Source organism: Myotis nattereri, assembly GCF_964212035.1.
Source record: "Myotis nattereri genome assembly, chromosome: 12".
NCBI classification, from domain to species: domain Eukaryota; kingdom Metazoa; phylum Chordata; class Mammalia; order Chiroptera; family Vespertilionidae; genus Myotis; species Myotis nattereri.
This window is the reverse complement of record NC_138087.1, coordinates 33,986,235-34,009,868: the sequence shown is the minus strand read 5'-3', so window position 1 is coordinate 34,009,868 and position 23,634 is coordinate 33,986,235. Positions and strand designations below refer to the sequence as shown.

General features: G+C 36.6%; 1 protein-coding gene across 3 annotated transcripts in view; it reads right to left on the bottom strand.

The window, feature by feature from the left end:
- The window catches only part of BRD10 (bromodomain containing 10), a 105,242-nt gene that overhangs the window by 38,333 nt on the left and 43,275 nt on the right, over positions 1–23,634 (bottom strand). For all 3 annotated transcript variants that reach the window (XM_081103414.1, XM_081103415.1, XM_081103416.1), the window contains 2 exons: positions 16,986–18,412; positions 1,027–1,106 (listed from right to left, as the gene is read on the bottom strand). In XM_081103414.1, coding sequence (XP_080959540.1) covers positions 1,027–1,106; positions 16,986–18,412 — 1,507 coding nt within the window. The remainder of the gene's footprint in view (positions 1–1,026; positions 1,107–16,985; positions 18,413–23,634) is intronic.

Sequence of the window (23,634 nt, the reverse complement as noted above, 5' to 3'; positions counted from 1 at the left end):
TCTATTTTAAAATACCAAGAGAAAAACATGTTTCTTTCTTTGTTCATTTAAAAATATTAATTTAATGGAACTATATATAAAAGTAAATGTGTAAATGAAAGTCTCCCAAGAATAATTAGTAACTTTACCAAATAATAACTTTCAAAGAAATACTCCCCAAAACAGAACTTTTACTGAAAAGTAGATGTATACATTTTTGGATATATGTAACTGTTAAACTCACTTTACATACTATCAATATTTTCAAAATTACACCTTTATTTTTTTCTTTACTTAAATTGACTCATAGAAACTCATTTTAACATCATTTTTATTTGTGGCAATGAAGTATTAGGTTACAGAACTTTTGGAAATGAACTGGACACACCAATACAAAGAAATTTTTAAAGAAAGAATCATTTGTTGAAGAAAACATCTTTGATAAAACAGAAAATAAAAATATTTAATTAGGGTGAGATTCTGCTTATTCTAGTATCAGCTTCAAACAAAAAACTCTTCATATAGTCACATGGTAGTCATATAATTATTTTTCTTCTTGCAGAAATGTTTAAAGACAACTGAATTAACCTTTACTTAATATTCTTTCTAAAGTTTATAAATAACTAAGAGTTAAAAGATTTGTTTTTCATATTAACAATTCAACCATTTCTACAGTGCCAAAATAAATAAAAATGGATTACCTTGGCAATATTTCCATGCACATATATGGCTTATTCTTGGAAGACTTTCATTTACACGTTTACTTTTATATATAGTTCTATTAAATTACTTCTACAAAACAGTATAGTATATAAAAAAGAAATTTCTATCAGAAAAAAGTAAGAGATAAAAATTTGTTTGAAATACTAGCAGATTAACTCATAAGTACCAGCTATGTCTGTACTTGTAGGGAAAAAAGTCACAGTTGGAAACATTTCTTTGAAAGTATGTGTGTGCTACGTGGAATTTAGCTAATTTCTTTACAAACAATACAAACACTGAAACAAAACTTTAAAAAAAATGTTGAGAGAAAACTAAAACACTTACCTGAAATTCTGGTACAGTAGGTAACTTTGTGACAGTTTTCCTCTTCTTTGTGATTGCTTTTTTAGATATGGATTTTTTTCCTTTCAAGATTAAAAGAGAAAAACTTCATAATGCTGTTAATACTACCCTTCATTAACAAAAATATTACATAGAACCTTGAACGTTAAATTATAACAGATGGATTCCAGTGAGTCAAATAAAAATGATGAATCAAAACAAGTCCTAGTAACAGCAAACATTCAACTATAACTACCTATAACAGACACATAAACAAATGCCATAATTCTTTATATAAGAACCAAATTATTACAATCTCCAATGTGCTGCACAGTATCAGAATTTACTGTAATAAGATTTATCAAAAGAGTCACATTACTACAACTCAGTTAAAATTTAATTCACAACTTAAAATGAGGTCACATAAGGAAAAAAAAATCTTACCTTTAACAATAACTTACATAGTCAGGAACCTGCATAGAATTATACTCTGAAGACTATGGTCTATTTAGCCAACCCAATGTAAAAATCCTCTCAATAGCTCAGAAAACAAAGTTTTTCTATCCCTTTAGCTCTTCACTCATCTAATCTTTCCTCAAATGCTGACTTTGGCAGTATTCAATGACCAGTTGTAAAGCAAAGTAAACATCTCTCTTTAAAGTGCATCTACCTAATCATTTGTGTAATCAAAAATCACCGGGAAATATAAATTTATATTCTTAAATAAAATTCATAGCATAGATTGAAGTATATCTGTGTATCTAACCTGACAAGAGACATAGTTCAGATCATGTTAAAAGTAAGTATGTTTTGTGCTCACTTCAGCAGCACATATACTAACATTGGAATGATAGAGATTAGCGTGGCCCTTGCACAAGGATGACATGCAAATTCATGAAGCGTTCCATATTTTTTTAAAAAGAAGAAAAAAGTAAATATGTTTTCTCCCCACTTGTAATTAACAAAATCAACTAATAATAAGTTGATTGTTAATTATCCAACAAGAGATATAGGGCACTATACAATTTATGGGAATAACAAAGAATTATAAAATGGAAACTGTCCTTCAGGAGCTTACAACCTATGTAATGGGATAAAAATTAATTGTAAATACTTAAAAGTTAATTTAATTCTCAATCATTTGTAGGGGAAAATTAAAAGTTACTTTTTTTTCAAAAGGAAAAATGAGTTTAAGTAAATAAAGTAACTTTGCTCTACATACACCCTATTGCTTCTTTTTAAACATTATCCTATGCAGGTAAGATCTTGCATGAAAACAATTTAAAAAAATAAATTTATAGGGGTGACATTAATAGGATCATATAGATTTCAAGTGTACATTTTTACAATACATGACCTGTATATTGCATTGTGTGCCCATCAACCAAAGTCAAATCATCTTCCATCATCATATATTTAGCCCCCTTTACTACCTGCCCCCATCCCCTCTTAACACTGGTAACAACCACCATGTTGTCTGTGCCTATGAGTTTCAGTTTTATATCCCACATGGGAGTGAAATCATATGGTTCTTAGCTTTTTCTGACTGATTCACTTCACTTAGCATAATATTCTCAAGGTCCATCCATGTTGTTGCAAATGAACAGTATTCCATAGTATATATGTACATCTTCTTTATCCAATCCTCTATCAAAGGACACTATGGTTATCTCCATATCTTGGCCTCCATGAATAATGCTGCAATAAACATAGGAGTATATATATCTTTGCAAATGAAATGTTTGAGTTTTTCAAGTAGATACCCAGAGGAGGGATTGCTGGGTCATACAGTAACCCTATTCTTAATTTTTTGAGGAACCACCATACTGTTTTCCATAGTGGCTGTACCAGTTTATGTTCCAACCAGCAATGAATAGGGTTCCTTTTTCTCCACAACCTTTCCAACTCTTATTACCTGTCTTGTTGATAAGAACCATTTTAACAGGTGTGAGGTGGTATCTCATTGTGGTTTTGATTTTCATTTCCCCAATAGCTAGTGAAGTTGAACATTTTTTCATATCTGATGGCCATTTGTATGTCTTCTTGGAAGAGGTGGCTGTTCAGGTTCTCTGCCCATTTTTTAATTGAATTGTTTGTCTGGTGTTGAGTTGTATGAGTTCTTTATATATATTTTGGATATTAAAAATCCTTGTCTGAGCTGTTTGTACATATCATCTCCCATTCAGTTGATTGCCTTTTTGTTTTACTGGTTTCTTTTGCTGTGCAGAAGCTTTTTAGTTTGATATAGTCCCACTCATTTATTTTTGCCTTTACTCCCCTTGCCTTTGGGGTCAAACTCATAAAATCTTCTCTAAGACCAAGGTCCGTAAGTTTAGTACCTATGTTTTCTTCTATGTAATTTATTGTTCCAGATCTTATATTTAGGCCTTTGATCCATTTTGAATTACTTTCTGTACATGGGGACAAACTGCTTCTGGTTTCATTCTTTTGCATGTGGCTTTCCAATTTTCCTAGTGCCATTTTTTAAAAGGCTTTCTTTTCTCCATTGTGTATGTTTGGGTTATCAAAAATTATTTGCCCATATACATGTGGTTTTATTTCTGGGCTCTCAATCCTATTCCATTCTTCTATGTGTCTGTTTTTCTGCCAATACCATGGTGTTATGATTATCATAGCTCTATAGTATAATTTGCAAGTCAGGTAGTGTGATATTTCTGGCTTCGTTCTTTTTTCTCAGGATTGCTTTGGCTATTTAGGGTCTTTCTGGTTCCGTACAAATCTGATGATTTTTTTTCTTTTTTCTTTTTTAATGGCATTGGGATTTTGATGGGGAATTGCATTAAATCTTTGGGTAATACAGCCATTTAAACTATGTTGATTTTTCCAATCCATGAACACAGAATATCTTTTCATTTCATTGTGCCTTTTTTTAATCTTTAATAGTTTTTTAGTTTTTGGTATATAGGTCCTTCACATCCTTTAAGTTTATTCCTAGGTATTTTATTCTTTGGTTGCAACTGCAAATGAAATTGGTATTTTTCCCCCCATTTATTTTTCTGAAGTTTCATTGCTAGTATATAGTAAAGCAGTGGATTTTTGTACATTGATTTTGTATCCTGCAACTTTACTATATTTGTTTATTGTTTCAAATATTTTTGGTGGTCTTTAGGGTTTTCTATATACAGAATCATGTCATCTGCATCTACTTCTATTTATTTCACTTGCCTGACTGCTCTGGCTAGGACTTCTAGAATTATGCTGAATAATAGTGGTGAGAATGGACATCCTTTTCTTGTTCCTGACTTTAGAGAAAAAGCTTTCAGTTTTTCACCATTGAATATGATATTGGCTGAGGAAAACATTGACAATGACTTTAAATAAATAACGCAATTTACCAAAGAGCTTGACAACGTGACCTAGGACTGGTAATAAGCAAACATGATGATTTATATAAATTATCTCGTTAATTCTTAACAAAAACAAAAACACAAACACACAAAAAAACCCTCCAAGGTAGGCAATTCCTCATTTTAATGTGAGCTAACTGAAGAGAAAAAAGATTACTTACTCAAGTGTTACACTGTAAGTAAGCACCGCAGCTAGGGATTCTACCACCTAAGTCCAAGGTCCATTATGCAATGCTAACCTCTCAAAAATCATAGTTACCATTTATTGATTCTTACAATCTGCTAAGCACCATGTTAGGTACTATGCTTTGCTATTCAAATTAATCTGTGTAATGCTACAGCAAGGTAGGTATTACCTCATTTTTTAAAACATAAACAAACTAGCTATAAACAGGCAAATAAATGGATGGAGGACTTATAGCTAACGTGAACTGGAGCATGTATCTGTACTAGACTTGTCTCACATCAAAGCTGTGCTCTTCCTTTTTTAAAGCACGTTATTTTATTTACTTCTGAGAGAGAGAGAGAGAGAGAGAGAGAGAGAGAGAGAGAGAGAGAGAGAGATTGAGAGAGAGATTTGTTGTTCCACTTATTTATGCCTTCATGGGTTGATTCTTGTATGTGCCCTAACCAGGGATTGAACCTGCAACCTTTGGATATTGGGACGATGCTCTAACCAACTGAGCACCCAGCCAGGGTTAAAGCTGTGCTCTTCTTAATGATAAAATACTGTGTTCTTTCTAACTTTCTCAGCAATATAATAGGCTTTTGACATATTTCTGAGCATTCCTTTACACTAGGGGAAGATTCACATATTCACTATTACATAATACTCATAAAAACAATCTAAACAAAAAATTTCCTGTATCTTTAATAAAAATTAGTTCTTCCTTTTAATTAAATACTTACTTTTAAAATAGAGCATTGTGTGCTATAAAACCTCACAGTCTTTACTTACTAATCTGTTTTTGTTTCAGGGCATGATATATATAGGGCAAGTTACATATTGCCTCTCAGTGGGCTTCCACTGCCCTAAGTCACCTGTTACCACAAAATAGAATGTAATTCTCAGATCTAGGACTGTGCTGAAGCCAGGAACAGTTAAAACACACACAAAAATGCCCTAGCTGAGTGCTCAGTGGTTAGAGCATCAGCCTGCGTACTGAAGAGTCCTGGATTCGATTCCAGTCAAGGGCACATGCCTGGGTTGCAGGCTCCATCCCCAATGGGGGGCATGCAGGAGGCAGCGGATCAATGATTCTCTCTCATCATTGATGTTTCTATCTCTCCCTCTTCCTTCCACTCTGAAATCAGTAAAAATATATTAAGAAAAAATAAAAATAAAGAAGCATTTAAACACACACACACACACGGAATTTCAACTTTAATTCTTGGGCTTAAAACATAGACATGGGAAAAAAGTTGCACCTCAAATTGTACCAAGAAAATGAATAAAAACCTTAATATAGTCTAGTAATTAATGTTACAAATGCAGCCTAATGAAGCTTTTTATTTTTATTTTTTTTTTTTAAATATATTTTATTGATTTTTTACAGAGAGGAAGGGAGAGAGATAGAGAGTCAGAAACATCGATGAGAGAGAAACCTCGATCAGCTGCCTCCTGCACATCTCCCACTGGGGATATGCCCGCAACCCAGGCACATGCCCTAGACCGGAATCGAACCCGGGACCCTTCAGTCCGCAGGCCGACGCTCTATCCACTGAGCCAAACCGGTTTCGGCTAATGAAGCTTTTTAAAACTATGCTTAGAACAGCTCAAGAAAAGAAAGCCCAGCATGAGAGGAAAAATGTAACTAAAAATATATTTTACACTATAAATATAGGCACAAAACTCTAGTCTTCTAGAATATGCAGATACACTTACCAGAAAAATGAAGATGATTATCATCCCTACTCCAACTCCTCTTTCCTCAGTCTCTCATTACTCATCTTTATCCCTCTCATTTACTTGGCTGCCCTGCCTGTCTTTAACCCCTTGGCCTTCCACTTTCACTCCAATGCCCTCCTAGATTTGGCCTTCCCATGTATAAGAATTCTCCCAACACATTCACTACTCTCTTAGTGTTTTCATTTTAGGAACCTTAAGTGAATGGACAATAAGACATTAATCACTGTTAAAAGGGCATTTTTATTATTAAATACCAAATCTGGGAAGTACTTAGAATGTGAGGGCACAACTGGATTCTAAACTTGACCTTTATTTACTAAAAGTGCATGTTTTGAATGAATATATTTTACAGAAATTTCTGGAATGTTCTCTAAGTAAGCAATTTGGCCTTAACAAAACAGCTGATTTCCTCCTATTCTCTTGAGCAAATTTTTCATCATACGGGTCATTTTTTAACCCTATCATATAATTCAATAACTGCTGAATGCCTATTTCTTTTTTTCTCCTTTATTTTAGAATATTGAGTCAGTTGTCAAATTCTCCTTCTTATTGCAATATATTTCTCAAAATGTTTTTTCTTTCCTGCCAATGTGATAGAAAAGTCATGTAATAATTCTTATCTGGATTTAGAATTTCCTCTTTCTGAAGTTACCTCCTTCATCTAAATCTTGTCAGTTTCTTTTTATAGCTATTTAATGATGTCCTAATTACCTTGCAAGATCCTTTCTCCTAATCCTGCCACTTACTAGCTGTGTTACCTTGGACACAGAATAAACTTCTCTGTGCTTCAGTTTTTTTAATCTGTAAAATCTATATAATAGGAAATAACAATAGTATCTACTTCATGGAGTTTTTATGAAGGTTCAATGAGACAATTTGTATAAAGGCTTAGAACAGCGCCTGGCATACATTAAACAATAGACGAGTGTTCACTTTTGTGGGGGTGGGATAGGGTGGGAGAGTAGAAGGCAATAAAATAAAAGGATATGGAGTACAGTTTATCCTTTTACTCTCTTTGACCGTGGCATCTTGAGTTGGTCCTCTAAAAGTTTTCCCCATAAAGACACACATAAGTAAGTGCTATAATAGTGCTATCAACACAGAACTATACAACCTTTTTTACAAATATCGGTCTGGATGTAACCAAATATTGTAGATTACATTACTTTCTCTGTTATTCCCTATAAACCAGTATACTGTTTTTTACACATTTGATAGATCTTATTTAGTGCTCATTTCCTTGTACTGGGATCCTGATTCAATTATTTAAAATAGCATAACAGTATGAAAAAAGATACAGTAACTATGAAAAAAGAACAGTCTGAGATAAAGAATGACATAACACAAATAAATAACACATTGGAAGGAATACACAGCTGATTAGGGGAAGCTGAGGATTGAATCAGTGAATTAGAAGACAGTCGGAAATATCACTCAACTAGAGAACCAAAAAGAAAAAACAATGAAAAAACAGGAAGATAGCTTAAGGGAACTGTGGGACAATATGAAATGTAACAATCCTCTATAATAAAAGCCTAATATGCTAAGTGTCCAGTCTTCCAGTCATCCATTCAACCAATCAAAGTGTAATATGCTAATGATATGCTAAGGCTGCTAAACCTGCACTGACCACCAGGGGGCAGACGCTCCAACTGGTACAGTGGTCAGCAAACTCATTAGTCAACAGAGCCAAATATCAACAGTACAACGACTGAAATTTCTTTTAAGAGCCAAATTTTTTAAACTTAAACTATATAGGTAGGTACATTGTTATTAACTTAATTAGGGTACTCCTAAAGCTTAGGAAGAGCCACACTCAAGGGGCCAAAGAGCCGCATGTGGCTCGCGAGCCATAGTTTGCCGACCACGGAACTGGTAGATTAGCTTGATGCTGAGGTCCAGCCGATCAGGACTGAGTGAGACAGGCTGGACACACCCTGGAGCCTTCCCACAGTCCCTCCCCGGCCCCGATCATGCACTGGTGGGGTTCCTCGGCCTGGCCTGCACCCTCTCGCAATCCGGGACCCCTCAGGGGATGTTGGAGCTGGTTTTGGCCAGATCCCACAGACCAGGCAGAGGGACCACACTGGTGCACAAATTCATGCACCAGGCCTCTAGTATTAGAATAGTAGGTGTGCCAGAAGAGGCAGAAAGGGAGAAAGGAATAGAGAAGGTGTTTGAAGAAATAATCGTAGAAAACTTCCCTAACCTGGTAAAGGGAAAAGTCACACAAGTTCACGAGGCACAGAGAACTCCAAATAAGAACTTAAACAGACCCACACATCATAATTAAAATGCCAAAAATTAAAGACAAAGAATCTTAAAGGCAGCAAGAGAAAAGAAAACTGTTACCTACAAAGGAGTTCCCATAAAGCTGACACCTGATTTCTCATCAGAAACTCTACAGGCCAGAAGGGAATGGCATGAAGGACTCAAGGTAATGGAAAGCAAGGATCTGAGACCAAGATTACTTTATCCAGCAAGGCTATCATTCAAAATAGATGGTCAAATAAAGAGCTTCTCAGACTGAAAAAAAAAAAAAAGGCTAAAGGAGTTCATCACCACCCAACCAGCATTATAAGAAACTAGAGGCCCGGTGCACAAAAATTTGTGCACTCAGGGGGGAAGGGGAGGTCCCTCAGCCCGGCCTGTGCCCTCTCGCAATCTGGGGCCCCTCGGGAGATAACGCCCTGCTGGCTTAGGCCTGCTCCCGGGTGGCAGAGGGCAGGCCCAATCCCTAGGTGCAGCCCCTGGTCGGGCTCAGAGCAGGGCCGATTGGGGAGTTGGGGTGCTGCCCCCTGTCATGCACAGAGCAGGGCGGATCGGGAGGTTGCGATGCCACCCTCAGTCACGCTCAGGGTAGGGCCGATAGGGGGGTTGGGGCTCTGTACCCTGTCACGCACAGAGCAGGGCCGATCAGGGAGATGAGGAGCTCCCCCCGTCACTCACAGAGTAGGGCCGATAGGGGAGTTGGGGCACCGCCCCCTGTCACACACAGAGCTGGGCGGATCAGGGGGTTGGGGAGCTCCTTGCTGTCACTCACAGAGTAGGGCCGATAGGGGAGTTGGGCACCGCCCCGTCACACACAGAGCAGGGTGGATCAGGGGGTTGGGGCACCGCCCTCTATCACCCACAGAGCAGGGCCGATCAGGGGGTTGGGGCGCCGCCACTCTCACACTCAGGGCAGGGCCGATGGGGAGGTTATGGCTCTACCCCGTCACAAACAGAGCAGGGACTGTGGGAGTGGTGGGGGGGTTGGGGCACCGCACCCTGTCACACACAGAGCCGCAGGGCGATCAGGGGGTTGGGGAGCTCCCCCCTATCAGGCACAGAGCAGGGCTGATCAGGGGGTTGGGGCGCTTTCCCCTGTCACGAACAGAGCAGGGCAGATAGGGAGGTTGTGGCTCCGCCCCCTGTCACACACAGAGCCGCAGGGCGATCAGGGGGTTTGGGCGCTGCCCCGTCATGCTGATCCCGGTGCTGGGAGGCATATTACCCTTTTACTATATAGGATAGAGGCCTGGTGCATGGGTGGGGGCTGGCTAGTTTGCCCTGAAGGGTGTCCTGGATCAGGGTGGGGGTCCCCACTGGGGTGCCTGGCCAGCCTGGATGAGGGGATGATGGCTGTTTGCAGCTGGTCACACACCCTTCAGGGTGGGGGTCCCCACTGGGGTGCCTGGCCAGTCTGGGAGAGGGGCTGAGGGCTGTTTTCAGGCTGGTGGGTGACTGAAGCTCCCAACTGCTCCTTTTTTTCTTTTTTATTCTGGGCCAGCTTTAGCTCTGGCTCCAGCTCTTAGGCCTCGCTGCTGAAAGCCTGGTTTGTTTGTGTTCTACAATCGAAACATAGTGTCAACTCCAGCTCTGAGATCCGGGCAGGCTGAAAGCTGGTTCCTGGGGTTTTGTTTAGCTTCTATATTTGTTACAATTTTTCAAACTGCAAGCTCAGAGGCTGGCAAGGCTGGCAGGGAACATTGGAGTCCTCCGTCACTGAAGCAAGCAAGCCTCATGTTAGTTTCAAGCTGCCTGGCTGCCGGCCACCATCTTGGCTGACAGTTAATTTGCATATTGCCCTGATTAGCCAATGGGAAGGGTAGTGGTCATATGCTAATTACCATGTTTCTCTTTTATTAGATAGGATGCTAAAGGGATTGCTTTATGGGATTGTTGAGAAGAAACAGAGAGAGAAACTTAGCCATACAGATTTAAAATGGCTATAAATAAGTACTTCTCAATAATAACCCTAAATGTAAATGGATTAAATGTTCCAATCAAAAGGTGTAGGGTAGCTGAATGGAAACAAAAACATAACTTAACTATATGCTGTCCACAAGAGACCCACGTCAAAGCAAAAGACACACTTAGGATGAAAGTGAAGGGATGGAAAAAAATTTTCCATGCAAATGGAAAAGTAAAAAAAAGCAGGAGTAGCAATACTCATATCCAACAAAATAGACTTTAAAAGCATCATGCTAAGTGAAATAACCCAGTTGGACAAAGATAAATATATGATCTCACTCATTAGTGGAATATAATGAACAACATAAACTGATGAACAAAAATAGAACCAAAGGGGGGGGTATACTAGAATATAATAAAAGTAATCCTGTTATTTGCAGATTTTTAATATTTCCTACAACTTTTGTGATATTATATTGTTAGTACAGGTTTTGGTAATATTACTATACTTAAAATCCTTTTGATTCTTGAAATATTAATGTTTATTGCTTGAAATATTATTATATACTAGGGGCCCGGTGCACGAAATTCGTGCACTGGGTGTGGGGGCGGGGAGAGTGTCCCTCAGCCCAGCCTGCCCCCTCTCACATACTGGGAGCCCTCAGGCGTTGACCCCCATCACCCTCTGATCGCCTGATCGGCCCCTTGCCCAGACCTGACGCCTCCGCCAGAGGTGCCAGGCTTGGACAGGGGACCCCCATCTCCCCCCGATCACTGGCTCTGGCCCCCGCCCAGGCCTGAGGCCTCTGGCCCAGGAATCATGCCTGGGCAGGGGACTCCCATCTCCCTCTGATCGCTTGCTCCACCCCCCACCCAAGCCTGATGCCTCTGACCCAGGCTTCAGGCCTGGGCAAGGGGACCATCATATCCCCCCAATCCCCGGCTCCGCCCCCCACCCAGGCCTGATGCCTCAGCCAGAGGAGTTCACCCTCATCACCCTCTGGTCACCAATCACCGGATCGGCCCCTTGACCAGGCCTGAGGCCTCCTGGGCAGGGGACCCCCAGCTCCCTGCGGTTGCAGGCTCCGCCCCTGCCCAGACCTAATGCCTCTAGCCTAGGTGTCCGGCCCAGGCAGCGGGGACCTGCAGTGGCAACGGGGGGCGCCGCGATCGTGGGCTTCGCTTTAGGCTCAGGCAAGGGACGATTCTTTTCAGATTTACTGCTATGGAAATTATTAAACTTCCTGATAGTTTAATTATTTTAATCCTTAATTTTAATCAAGGCTAAAAAAGAATGTTATAGAACAGAGTGTAGATAATAACCAAAATAACCTAGAAAAAATATAACTGTTATGAACAGATTTAATAAAATAAGTTTCTGAAGGAGAAGTATCTGATGCTATAATTATGCACATTAAGGAAAATTCCAATGTTTTTCTATTCTATAATGTTTCCAAGAGTTAAGGAACAGGCTTAAATTAACTAAAAATGAATTCAAAATTTTAAAAGGCAGAAAGAATACTCCCATTCTGAAAAATAGATAAAAATGCTTAACGTTACAAAATTCTCTTATAGTGCACTAAAATTATCAAATCATTTTAAACCAATCTGCCTTTGTGGCTTCTATTAAAAACCATCTCCCCTCACAATAGGAAGGTTTACTAAATTTGTAGATGGAACCAAAAATTAAAACATAAAAGGAACCAGTTTAACCACATGTAGAATTTAGTCTACCCTAAATTAAGGTTAGTAATCAGTCATGGATGACACAGCTTATCCCAAAGCATATTCTACACAATACTATTATTTGGAAAAAGGAAAAAAAGCCCTGTGTTCAAATAAACTTGAAAATTACTAAGTTAAAGAAACAAAACAATTTTATTTTCTTCAAGTCCTTGCAGCGGCCTTAATATACAGGCACAGAATCAATTATTCACAATTCTAAAGTCTAAAAGATTCTGAAAAATAAAGTTTATTAAAAAAATAATTTATATGGTAGCAAAATCTAACCTGAACTGTTAAGAGGTTCTTTATAGTCTTCATCTCATTTAGCCTGATTATTCATACATTTTTCTTTTCTGTAAAAATTATGTATTTGATTACAGGGCTGCTCCAAACTCTACTGAGGATGTTCCTTTGAAAATACTATATACATCATTAACACCCTTCCAAAATCTGAAGATTTCTGATTCCCCAAACATAAATGGTACAAGAGTTTCATAAAATGCATTGTGGACCTGTACTAATGCATAATGTGACTCTATAAGAGGAACAGCTCCCAAATTTGGGACCATGGAGCTCACTCTTAAAAAGAGAAAGGAAATACTGGATTAGAGTATGCCCAAAACTAACGATAAAAGGCCACATAATAGCTCATACCTATTAAAGAAGCCCAGGGCAAAATGATGTAAAATAAATTTCTGTTGTTAGTAAAACATTTTATGTAACAATGTAAAACAGTAAGAAGCTTAGTGACTGATGATGAAAGAGAGCTGGTCTATGCTTACCCACTGCTAACAACAGAACGGTATTTGCCAAATCCAAGTATTATTGTTACTGAAGACTTGACTCTCTAAAATTTGCTCGAAACATAAATACCAAAAACGTATATAGGCAAGTGCATTATTTTCTCCTATTTCATGCCTGAAAGACTTCTCTCCTTAATTAAAAAGGCACACAGAAGATACACAAGTACTAGCTGAATTTGCTTCTGACTTTTTTTCATTCACTTGTCTAGAACTGGACATGAAGTTCTCAAATGTTCTCTCTGATCTACATTCTGAACTTATATTAAAATACCTAGGAATAAACTTAACTAAGGAGGTAAAAGACTTATATGCCCAAAACTACAGGACACTGAAAAAGAGATAGAGGAAGACATAAACAGATGGAAGAATATACCGTGTTCATGGATTGGTAGAATCAACATCATCAAAATGTCCATACTACCCAAAGCAATTTATAGATTCAATGCAATCCCCATTAAATTACCAACGGCATATTTCCAAATCTAGAACGAACGTTGCAAAAATTCATCTGGAATAAAAAAAGACCCCGAATAGCTGCAGCAATCCTGAGAAAGAACAAAGTAGGTGGGATCTCAATACCAGATATCAAACTGTATTACAAAGCCACTGTTCTTAAAACAGCTTGGTACTGGCACAAGAACAGACATATAGATCAATGGAATAGAATAGAGACCCCAGAAATCGACCCAAACCACTATGCCCAATTAATATTCGACAAAGGAGGCAAGAGCATACAATGGAGTCAAGACAGTCTTTTCAATAAATGGTGTTGGGAAAATTGGACAGATACATGCAAAAGGATGAAACTAGATCACCAACTCACACCATACACAAAAATAAACTCAAAATGGATAAAAGACTTAAACATAAGACAGGAAACCATAAAAATACTAGAGGAATCCACAGGCAGCGAAATCGCAAACATATGCCGAAGAAATTTCTTCTCTGATAATGCTCCTAGGGCAATGGAAACTAAAGAGAAAATAAACAAATGGGACTACATCAAAATAAAAAGCTTTTGCACAGCAAAGGAAACCATCAACAAAACAACAAGAAGACCCACTACATGGGAGAACATATTTGCCAATGATACCACCGATAAGGGTTTAATTTCCAGCATTTACAGGGATCTCATGAAACTTAACAAAAGGAAGATAAACAATCCAATAAAAAAAATGGGCAATGGACCTAGATAGACACTTTTCGAAAGAGGACATACAGAAGGCCGAAAGACATATGAAAACCTGCTCAAAGTCACTAATTATACGAGAGATGCAAATCAAAACGACAATGCGTTATCATCTCACACCTGTCAGAATGGCTATCTTCAACAAATCAACAAACGACAAGTGTTGGAGAGGATGTGGAGAAAAAGGAACCCTTCTGCACTGCTGGTGGGAATGCAGACTGGTGCAGCCACTGTGGAGAACAGTATGGAGCTACCTCAGAAGACTAAAAATGGAACTCCCATTTGACCCAGTGATCCCACTACTAGGAATATATCCCAAGAAACCAGAAACGCCAATCAGAAAGGATAGATGCACCCCTATGTTCATAGCAGCACAATTCACCATAGCTAAGATTTGGAAACAGCCTAAGTGCCCATCAGCAGATGAGTGGATTAGAAAACTGTGGGACATATACACAATGGAATACTATGCTGCGGTAAAAAAAAGGGAATTCTTGCCTTTTGCAACAGCATGGATGGAACTGGAGAGCATTATGCTAAGTGAAATAAGTCAGTCAGAGAAAGATAAATACCACATGATCTCACTCATTTGTGGATTATAGAGAACAACATAGACTGATGAAAAGGGATAGACCCAAAGATTGAGAAACAGCGATCAGGCTATCAATCCCCAGAAGGAAAGTAGGGGAGGGCGGGGGTAAGGGGAAGAGATCAACCGAAGGACTTGTATACATGTATATAAGCCAAACCAATGGACATGGACAACAGGGGGATGGGAGCATGAGTGTGTGTGTGTGGGGGAGGTTGGGGGTTAATGGGGGGGGATGAGGACACATTTGTAATACCTTAACTAATAAAAAAAAATGGAATACTTCATTTGCTTACAATACAAATTCATTTTATACTAATCCTCATCAATATTTTTATTCTGCTACATTAATAACTATGTTATTTTCTAAACCACTTTAATTCATAATTAACTTTGAATACATGAATAGTAGGTCATAAATAAAAACTTAATAAAAGGTTTTAGGAAATAATGGTATTAATAAAACAGTATTACATATTTTAGAACTGGAAACATTTTCAAATTTAAAAATATTTAATATTTCAGAGGCTAAGATTTCAGAGAACTCAAGTCAAACTTAATTTATATAGCCTAATGGATTGCTTGTAAAATTTAAAAGGTTTATTGCTGAAAGTTACTTTAAAATATTGTAGCTTTTCATTGCTTGGCTCAATGTGGACCACTTTGCAATTTTCAGTTCAACAAATTAAACCTGTTCTTGATAGTAAATTTTATACTACTTCTTTATCAATGATCCATTACATATACATTTAAAAATACATTTAATTGTATTTAATGATTTAAATAACTATGCTATAACACCTACTATAGCAGTTAAACTAAATTCATTCCCTCATTTGCCAATTCATTATCAAATTATCGCCAAATCTTAATTATCTTTGTAACTGAGGGAATGAAAAAAACTGAAATCCACAAATAAAGACAATAAACCACAATTTATTTTAGTAAACAATTCAAGGTTTTCCCAATCAGGCAACTTTTTATTAGGATTAATAAAGGAAGTTAATCATCTGCTTTTATCTCACCTATCCTCTCAATAAATGAGACATTTAAGCTGATTAAATGGCAAAGATTAGGAAAAGCAAAAGCAATTAAAAAACAGAGCAATCAACCACTGAATACTATAAGGTATGCATACACACTTTAACAGCTAATAACACACTTAGTTTTCACTTCTTTTCAGGTTTAACTGATTTGAAATGGGTGAAGCCAGACTAAGCTTTGAACAAAGAAAATTTATCCTAAAGTGCCACTAGACTTTTCGTTTTGGGGATACATAAAAAATAAAGTTTACAGTATAAAAAAGTCAATGAATTGAGGGCACACAAATACCAAAGAAAGGATTCTTGATGTTTGAGATTCCATGGCTTTGTGTTATCACCAGTGCCTGGACCAGAACTGTCATCAGTTCGAAAACAGGCAATTACAAAAAAAATTATTCATTTCTGTAGACTCTTTTAAATTTTGAAAATGAACTATATGTTAATAAACACCGACTTTATAATCATTCAAAGTGCATACACATTTTGGGGGAACACCCTGTATATTTATCGGATTTTTTTGCTTTAATTTTTAAATAGGCTTGTGACAAATACATTATTTACATTAGGTATAAGACAAACTTACAAATTCTGTTATAAAAATGATTCCTGTCTTATTAGTTGATATAGCTCTTTCCTTATATTTCACAACATTTTTCTGGATATGCAAATACAAACTGAAAAGAGTGCTGAAAAATATATGATGTGGGGAAAAACTGAGACCCAGAAAGATAATCTGGCCTGCCTTGGTTTAAGAAGCTAGTTGCTATGAACTTTAGTCCTGGGAATGCAATCCCCTGATATCAGTGCTTTTTCCACTGCATTGTAACTGCCCTTACCCAGGGAAAATAAACACTTCTCATCAGTGATGGAAAGTGTCACTTATGGAGAAACTGGTCCAAAGAAATGTAAACACATAATGTCCAAAGACTGTCAGATGAAAATTAAATTCAAATGTATTGTACCAGTATTTTGTTGTTATTGTTGTTGTTAATAATAAAACCTCTTCTGTTCTGGGTTTTAATCATGGGGAATATAAAACCTGACCCTTACATATGCATGCAAACACGCATACATACGTGTTCATTTCATTGCTAAGATGCCTAATTGAAAGAACTTGAAGTATGCATAAATGTAATTCTCACTGATTTGTGTTAGCTTACCAGATTTGTGCTTCTTGTGTTTTGCCTTCTTTTTGATGATCAATAACTTATTCTGGATCTCAGGTTTATAAGACTTGAATGCAAGAGAATGAAGACCTTCACGCTTTCTCTGTAAGTTTTCATTCAAAGCATCTTTTAATTTCTTTTTTTTCTTTTTCTTCTTTTTTGCCCTCATTTTAGTTAGCTTGAGTTTCTTGTGGCTCTGCAATGACTGCTCTAATAAAATATCCCTTACAACTTTGGGGCAGCTAATTTCTGCGTGATCATTGTGACTTCCATTTACATGTATTTGGCAAGATTTCAGAGCATTTTCTTTTAATGGACTGGGTTCAGGCTTTACTCTAGAAGCTTCACCATATCTTTCGTGATTTTCTATAAACCTTATTTCACCTGGACTAAGAGGCTCTCCAAAGCCAGTAACTTCACCTGGACTTCCTGGTTTCTCTAAATTTTCTTTACAGCAATCAGTTTTCTTAATTTCGCAGGGTCTGCGAATTCTAATTTCACAGTTCGATTTCACTTCCATTTCAACAGAGTTGTCATGATTATCCAAGTTCATTTTAGCATGGCAGCAAGTTGGATCCAAATTAATTTCTTTCTCTTTTTTGAAGGCAGAGGGCAGGCCTTCTCTACCACATCTACCACACCTATGTTCTCCATTATTTGTACTAAAATAGTCACACTTCAATTTCTCCAGTTTAATCCGAGGTACTCTTTGTATTTTAATGGGTGGAATTGGAAATTCTGGGGCCTGAAAAGGTCTCTGCTTGTAAATCCGTACATCTGCACCACAGAACTGTGGGAAATGTACATATGCATTCTCCAAATAATCATAACCAAGTATAACTTCCCTGCATTCATGAATAGGCTGTCCAAGTACAGCATCTTGAACTTCTTTTTGTGTTTCATACACAAAGTCACAAAGACCCTTAAGTAACCACACTTTTTGGTGGAAAGGTAGTTCATGAAAAGGTTTTTCTTCCAATGGATTAACTTCTCCAAGAACTTTAAAAAACTGAGGACACAACCCAAGTTTCTCAGCACAGTTATTGGGATTTTCAGTCTGCCCTACAGCAGTGTACCACTGGTGTACTTTCTGTCTCAGTGCTGCCTCCCAGGTCCTATAAGGCAAAGTAGGTCTTCGATGTAAGGTAGGTCTGCGATGAGGAGGACTTAATAGAGAAGTCATTATTTTAGATAAAAAAGCATTACACTGAGGCATCAGAAGACAACGTTCCAATTCGTAGAAGACTATTTCGGGCAAGTTTAGAATTTGCTGGGCTAAGCAAAGGAAATGCCCAATCGCTGGAATTTCCCACATGGTCTCCATACAAGTTGGAGCTGCTTGAGCTAGAAGTCTTCTTTCCCATTCTTCTATTTCCTTTTGACTAGCTTCTTCTGCTTCTTTTCTCTCCTGCTCCCGAAGCCTAAAGGAAATTTAACAAAATATACTATTATTGCTTAAAGTAGAAGATGCCATAAAATAACAAATTTTGTCATATTTATCTTCAGTCAACAAGGCAACTGGCTGGTCCAGTTTAAAGTATCAGTACAAAGTGTTCCATTGCCTATATCATTTTTTTTTTCAGATGAAGAAATACACATTTAACTTCATCATGAGTTTTCTTGATAGAGGATTATCACTGACAATATTGCCACTCAAAGTAAAACTCTTATAATTTGCATCAACTTTAAAACATATGAAAAAAAAATTAAAGCATGTCTTCTAAACAAAAGAATTTTAGTGCTTTCTAGAAGTAATGTGACATCATATAGGAGCTGTAAAGATGTTTACATCCTTTGAGCCTATAATTCCATTTCTAAAAAGTTATATGAAGAAAATAATTCAGTATAAGCAAAAAGTTATGTGTCTGTGTTAATCAGTTTTATCATATAATAAATATATCATAAATATATATCATATAATATAAAGAAGTTGCATTACACAACTAGAAAATAAACTGGCTATATTATGTAGCCTTAAAATTAGAATTATGACTATGACATATAAACACAAAAGTATCAGAACACAACACAGTACTTAACAAACAATAGCAATAATAAAAATATGCAAAAAATAAAAATATGCATACATTGGACAAGGGCATTATAGCATTTCAAAAATAAATGACTCCTAGATTGATTATGGGTGTTTTTCCCCCCTTAAAAACATCTCTTTACTGATACTGCTACAAAATTTTATTTAAAAATTTTAAATTATGTGAAAAGACAGATGTAAATCTTTTTTGATATTGTATTAGGCAGTGTGTTCTTAGACATAACACCAAAAGCACAAGCAATAAAAGAAAAAATAAAGGGGACATCATCAAAACTAAAAGCTTCTGTACTGTGAAAAGACAATCCACAGGCGAAAATTTTTGTAAACCATTTATCTAATAAGAGATTTGTATTTAGAAAATATAAGAACACTTACAACTCAATAATAAAAAGATAAATAACTGGATTAAAAAAAAGGCAAAGGATCTCAACAGACATTTCTCCAAAGAAGGTATACAAAAGAACAATAAGCACATGAAAAGATGCTCAACATTGTTATCCATTAGAGAAATGTATATCAAAACCACAATAAGATACCAATTCATACCCACCAAGATGACTATAATAAGAGAGATAAGTATTGGTAAAAAGGTAGAGAAATTGGAAACTTTATACAATGTAAAGGGTTCAGCTGCTTTGGAAAACAGTGTAAACTTCCTCAGAAGTTTAAGATTACCATGTGATCCAGCAATTCTACTCCTAGGTTTATACCCAAAAGAAATGAAAAGTTATGTCCATATAAAAACCTGTATGTAAATGTTCATAGTAGCATTATTCATAATAGCCAGAGTGGAAACATGCCAAATGTCTGTCAACTCCTGAGTGGATAAATAAAATGTGGTATATCCACACAATGAAATATTATTTGGCAATAAAGCAAACGAAGTGCTGATACATGCTACTGAACATGGATAACCTTGAAAACATGATACTAACTGAAAGAAGACATTCACAAAGACCACATATTGTGTAACTACATTTATATGCAATGTCCAGAAGTCTATAGAGAAACAAAGTAGATTAGTAGTTTCCTAGGATTAGGGAAGTCAGGGATAATGGAGAATGACAGTTAACAATCTTTTTAGAGTGACGAAATGTTTTAAAACTGATTGAAGTGATGACTGCACAACTTTGTGAATATACTAAGAACTGATTTTTACACTTTAAATAGGTAAATTGCATGGTGTATAAATTTTATTTCAAGAAAGCAGTATAAGATAAATTAAATCATATGAAGTTTTGGGGGGGATTAGGATACAACAACAAATGAGGGAAAATATAATAATTTCTCTTATTCTTGATTTTGAAAAGCGAGAATGCTTCCTCTAGAAATGATGTATAAAAACACTGACATGTGACTAATTCTTGGGCTTTATATGAAAACCCAGGTATAATGTCTGACACTGGCTATTTTCTATACTATCATATTGTAATTTGTTAAAACAAATACACAGGAAGACACTATTTTAGCATTATCAGGGTGTTTTCTTTCACTGAACATGCCTACATTTACCTTTCTGGCTGAGAGGTCACATTACAACTACACTGCTATAATAGATACAACAAATTATTTGATCAAATGGTCCTAGTTCATTAAAAATATTAACTGTCACTTGTGACTTAACATTTACATATATGATGACATCTGAACACCCAAACAATGCTACATTTAATAAAATTGAATTTTCTTCAAATGTACTTATAATTTTGAAGTTTTAATTTCTCATTGAATGGGGGTTAGTTAAGGTGGGCCAGCAGAATCAAGCTTCCTGATACAAAGCTGGGACTCAAAAGCCCACATAATCAGTAGAAAAGTATACTAGAAACATTAGTCTCTTCCCCTGTCCCCAATTAGGGAACTGCAAGGAAAATTGTTTTCAAATAGAAGTGGTAAATGGAAGGGAAAAAAATCTCAAGAATTTACGCCTGGCCAGCATGGCTCAGTGGTTGAGTGTCGACTTATGAATCAGAAGGTCACAGTTCTGTTCCAGTCAGGACATATGCCTGGGTTGCAGGCTCAATCACCAGTGTAGGAGGCAGCCAACCAATGATTCTCTCACATCATTGATGTTTCTCTCTGTTTCTCTTTCTCTCTCTCTCTTTTCCTCCCTCCTCCCCTCCCTCTCCTTTCCTTTCTAAAATCAATAAAAATATATTTTTAAAAAAGAATTTATAGCTATAAGTTTACTCTTATGTGGAATTTTTGCCCACATTCACATTTTCAGGGTGCTCAGAAAAACATCACACTAAAAAATGAGTTTAATGTGGTCTTATTCCAAAACTGTTGTCAGCTATTTGACCAGAAAAAAAAAAAATTAAATCTCTTAAGGAAATGCACCTTAGTTCTAGATCTTCAGAAACTCCTACTGATACATTCACAAGAAACAAGTTCATAGTCAAAGATACATAATACTCCCTCTGTCCCATAATAATAGTAGCAAGTGAATATTTAAACGGGAATTATTGGCGAATGCAGCTGTAAGTTATGTTGTAGTGCAAAATTGCGAAGCCTTCTATCAAAATCAATGTTGCATGACATCTGCCATTTGTTTTGACATATCTTTCAAATATTAGGTTAATCTAATTATTACGAATTATAACTATTTTTCTAATTTCATCCGCTGATCGAAATGAATTGTTTTATTTCAGTTGAATATCAACCCATTGTAAAAGTAAGATGAAAAAAAGAGAGTTTTCAAGCAAAGATTGAGTTGCGATTGTCCAGTTCTTGATGCATCAAAAGGAAAAGGAAAAGTTGCAGAAAGGTGCAATTACATTAGCTGCAAACAATTTAAGTGCAACAGAATGACCATATCAAGAATTTGGAAACGTGCTTCCGAAAATAATTGTCAAGGAGAATCTTATGCTAATGCTGATTCTTTGAAAAAACAAAACTGTGGATGTAAATGCAAAGATTATGGAGAAAAACTTAGACATATTCCTCTTTGCAGAAGAGGCACCATATTAGCCTTTGATAATATTTCTCCCGAAATACTGGATAATACGTTTCTGTCACTTCAACAACTTATGCTGGAAGCAATGAAGAATGATGGCTCCAATAATTTTAAGCTCACGCATATAGGGAAAGCAAAGCTTCGCGGCCAAGGGATCCTACCTACAAGTTTAAAATGCAATAATGAAATTATTGAAAAATCCAGAAACTATCTGAATACTCAAATAAAAATCAGGAGTACTATTTTTAATTTATTGTTTAATTTAATCTAGTTTTTTGATAATAAATGTTGCACTCTATATTTATTTTCTTTTGCTACTATTATTATGGGACAAATTACATTCATCAACTGCTACTATTATTATGGGACAGAGGGAGTATCAAAGGAAAAAAGGTACTATGAGGACAGGAAAAAATATGTATATATGGCCCACCAAAAACTTTAGATATAGAAATTACAGGACATGGAAAATAAAATGTTTAGTACAAAGAAATTTAAAACATGGGTAAAGTGGGAGAGATTATTAAAAACAACAAAGCAGTTTGAAAAACAACTAAAGAGAACATGTAGATATAAAAAATATAAAAATTAGGTCTGGCCAATTGGCTCAGTTTGGTCCTGTGCACCAAAAGGTTGTGGGTTCAATTTCCAGTTGGGTGCATGGGGGAGGCAACTGATAGATTTTTTTTCTCTCTTTCTCTCTCACTCTCTCTCTCTCTCTCGCTCTTGCTCTCACTCTCCCTCTCTCTTAAAAGAGAAAAGAAAAAATCAATTAAAAAATATCCTTGGGGGAGAATTTTTAAAATATACAAAAATTAAAAGAAAAAGATTTACAGTTATCTCCTCAGCAGCAATAATGAAAGCCAGCACCGACAATGGAATATCTTCAGTGAACTTAAAAAATAACTACTGCCCTGCCAGTGTGGCTCAGTGGTTGAGCATTAACTGACCTAAAAACCAGGAGGTCATGGTTAGATTCCCAGCACATACCTGGGTTTCGGGCTCAAACCCAAGTAGGGGATGTGCAGGAGGCAGCTAATCAATGAATCTCTCTCACCATTGATATTTCTCTCTCTCCCTCTCTGAAATCAATAGAAATATTAAAAAATAATAAAATAAAAAGTTAAAAAAAATAACTATCAATGTAAATTTTCACAGAGAACAAAAACATCTTCCAAAAATGAAGACCAAAAAGTATATACTTTCCAGACAAAAACTCAACATCTGTGATAAAAGGAACCCCAGCTGAAGGAAATTCTAAAGGACATACATCAGATAGAAGGACAGTAATCCTTTTCTGAAGATCAGAGATGTGAAAAGAGCAAAAAACTGGTAACAAGGTTAGTAATAGGCTAATCTATACAGACATGGCATAAATAATGATAAAAATGTTTTATGGAGTTTAAAAAAAGACAAGAAAAAAATAAAATCTACACTAATAAAAGAGAAACATGCACATTGACCATCACTCGCTATGCCCACCAGCCAATCAGAGTGATATGCAAATTAACCCAACAAAGATGGCAGTTAATTTGCATCCACAGGCCAGAGCGAAGACTGAAGACAGCATAGAAGGAAGCCAAGCGCTGCAGAAGGGAGTGAAGCAGCAAAGAAGGGAACCGAGCAGAGGCAGCAGA